Source organism: Ammodytes marinus (assembly GCF_949987685.1).
Source record: "Ammodytes marinus genome assembly, contig: scaffold_447, whole genome shotgun sequence".
Taxonomy (NCBI): domain Eukaryota; kingdom Metazoa; phylum Chordata; class Actinopteri; order Uranoscopiformes; family Ammodytidae; genus Ammodytes; species Ammodytes marinus.
The window spans coordinates 9,542-12,500 of NW_027648560.1; the positions used below are offsets into that span (position 1 = coordinate 9,542).

At 37.3% G+C, this 2,959-nt stretch overlaps 1 protein-coding gene across 1 annotated transcript in view; it reads right to left on the reverse strand.

Annotated features, from left to right (window-relative positions):
* Window positions 1-558: 558 nt before the first annotated feature.
* rhbg (Rh family B glycoprotein) overlaps window positions 559-2,959 on the reverse strand; it is a gene marked incomplete at its 5' end in the record, with an annotated part of 11,991 nt that continues 9,590 nt past the window's right edge. Inside the window, one exon of the mRNA XM_080054259.1 lies at window positions 559-1,614. Coding sequence (XP_079910385.1) covers window positions 1,537-1,614 — 78 coding nt within the window. The remainder of the gene's footprint in view (window positions 1,615-2,959) is intronic.

Sequence of the window (2,959 nt, forward strand, 5' to 3'; positions counted from 1 at the left end):
TTTACCTTTTAAAGGGGCACTGTGTAATATGACATCATCAAGAAAGTTCTAGAATGCAACGCTCCCTGGGTAGCCCCACCCCTTTAGAATAATAACAGAAGCTACGGTGGCCTTCAAGGACAAGAACAATTCTAAATGCTAAACAATGCACCTGATGACATTCCAAAAACATGGATGCCTGCTCAAAGTACAAAATGTAATATTAATATTTGTAATTCTCCGCTCAGGAGGATAATTCAGATTATTGGCAGTGGTGATTTTACACCAATGAGGACATATTTACGAATGAGGATATTGATTTTAGCTAATGAATTACTTAAAATGTTACACAGTGCCCCTTTAAGCTGAATTACTGAAATAAATGAACTTTTGCACGATATTGACATTTTTCAAGTTTCACCTGTATACACACACTCCCCTTTTAAATAATAACTGAGACCAAACACGCTTCAACAATTTATTTAGCCATAAACTATAACAGTTTTGTGTCACAAGAAAGTATTTCAAACAGTGAACTCAGCTATCGTTTATCACCAATTCCATTTTAGCCAATCTTTAAAAAAAAAAAAAAAATTATCAAAAAGAATTCTGACAATTTCTAGTATCGATAAAAAAGGCACGAAACTAAACTGACTAATCATATACAGTTTACTACGGAGAAAATAACAGATAATCCCAAACAAACCTAATGTATAAGGAGATAACATACACACAATAAAAGAAAAAAAACATAATCATGGCCTATGCATTGTCTTGCATCAGAATATTGTATTCAAAATGAAGAATTTATTTTAAAATATTGGTTCACTATGAAAAGCATAAATGTAACCTATGTTTTTAAATTGTATATTTCATCCCAAAAACTCAATGAGGCCGTTTTTGTATTGAAAAGAGTACATTTTCTTGCTCATAACAATTCGTTTTGTCTTTGGTTTGGACTCGGCTGCTCAAAATTCAATTCTGTAACCATTTCTTGGGCTGTTTTTTTTTATATATATATAGGGACAATGAGATCAGCATCTTTCTTCGAATAGACACGTCATTTCCTAACGCGGTCTTTCCACAGGCCTGCAGCACAAAGTAACATAGCTCGTGATCAACCTCTAGTGGTCACAACTGGCAATAACCTATAAAAAAGTGGATTTTTTAATTTTTTGTGTAGGATTAAAAAAAAATTGTTTTGGAATTTTTACACATAAAAACAGACATTTGCCAGGTACATTTATACAACCTAAAGGGAGTAATACTCAAGTGCTAGGATGGATGTCAAAACAGTGTGTGTGTGTGTGTGTGTGTGTGTGTGTGTGTGTGTGTGTGTGTGTGTGTGTGTGTGTGTGTGTGTGTGTGTGTGCGTGTGTGCGTGCGTGTGTGTGTGTGTGTGTGTGTGTGTGCGTGCGTGTTTGCGTGTGTGTTTGTCTGATTGCTTGCATGCATGTGTGTGCGTGCGTGTGTGTGTGTGTGTGTGTGTGTGTGTGTGTGTGTGTGTGCATGTGTGTGTGTGTGTGTGTGTGTGTGTGTGTGTGTGTGTGTGTGTCTTTAACAGTTGAGCTTCTCGGCCTCGTCCATTCTCACGGTGGTCAGCTGACTCTCGTGAGCTTCCTCTTCCCCGGGAACCTGACGACGGCAAAAGGAAAGAAAATTATGACATAATTCAGATTGTAGAATCGTATGACCTCATATGGTTTCAAACATTCTTTAAAAAAAAAAAAAAATCCCAACGAAAAACAGCCAGCGTTCCAAATCCCATACTTCCATTTGACACAAAAATAGCCTACTGGTAAAATGATCAAATAATCCACAAACCATTAAAGGAACACTGTGTAATGTGACATCATCAAGAAAGTTCTAGAATGCAACGCTCCCTGGGTAACCCCACCCCTTTTGAATAATAACAGAAGCTACAGTGGCCTTCAAGGACAAGAACAATTCTAAATTCTAAACAATGCACCTGATGACATTCCAACCAACATGGATTCCTCCATAAGACTTGCCTGCTCAATGTACAAAATGTAATATTAATATTTGTAATTCTCCGCTCAGGAGGATAATTCAGATTATTGGCAGAGGTGATTTTACACCAATGAGGACATATTTATGAATGAGGATATTGATTTTAGCTAATGAATTACTTAAAATGTTACACAGTGTCCCTTTAATGATACAACATACAGTAGCCTATGTGTCTTTACCCAAATATACACAACACAAAAGCAAGATGATGAGTCACAGACAAGTTGCATTGTGGGGGAAATATGAATGACATAATCCTAAAGTGAGAAAAGGTGTGACATCATCCAGAAGGGACGAACAACCCAAGCACTTGAAGATGATGATGATTATGACCAATTTTTTTTTATTTTAATTTTTTATTGTATGTCAACAGGTATACAGCAACCTATACATAATAGTACACAGAGGTAAACAGAACGGTATAATCCATCTATCTATCTATCTATCTATCTATCTGTCTGTCTGTCTGTCTGTCTGTCTGTCTGCCTGTCTGTACTATGGCTGACCCTGCGCTCTGACCCCCTCTGGAGTGTGGGAACTTGAGAGGGGAGATGAGAAAAGACAAATTTCAATGTAGCTATTGACTAATAAAGTGACTGAGCTTAAAGAGATCCTATTATACTACTTTTCTGGTCTTCATTTCTTGTTAAAAACTGCTATAGAGCAACCTGACAATCTATCTATCTATCTAGTCATGTAATGTTCTGAGCCAGATTGACTTTCCTGAGTAATAATATAACATTGTGTGGTGGTACATTTGCTCCCCCTGCTGGTTGGAAATGGTATTACATCAAATCACTGATTATCTGAATGTTAGAGCAACATTGCTGTCTGGTGGACATCACATGGTAATGCTACACTCTGCTACACAAGGACAATATGTCTGTCTGTCTGTCTGTCTGTCTGTCTGTCTGTCTGTCTGTCTGTCTGTCTGTCTGTCTGTCTGTCT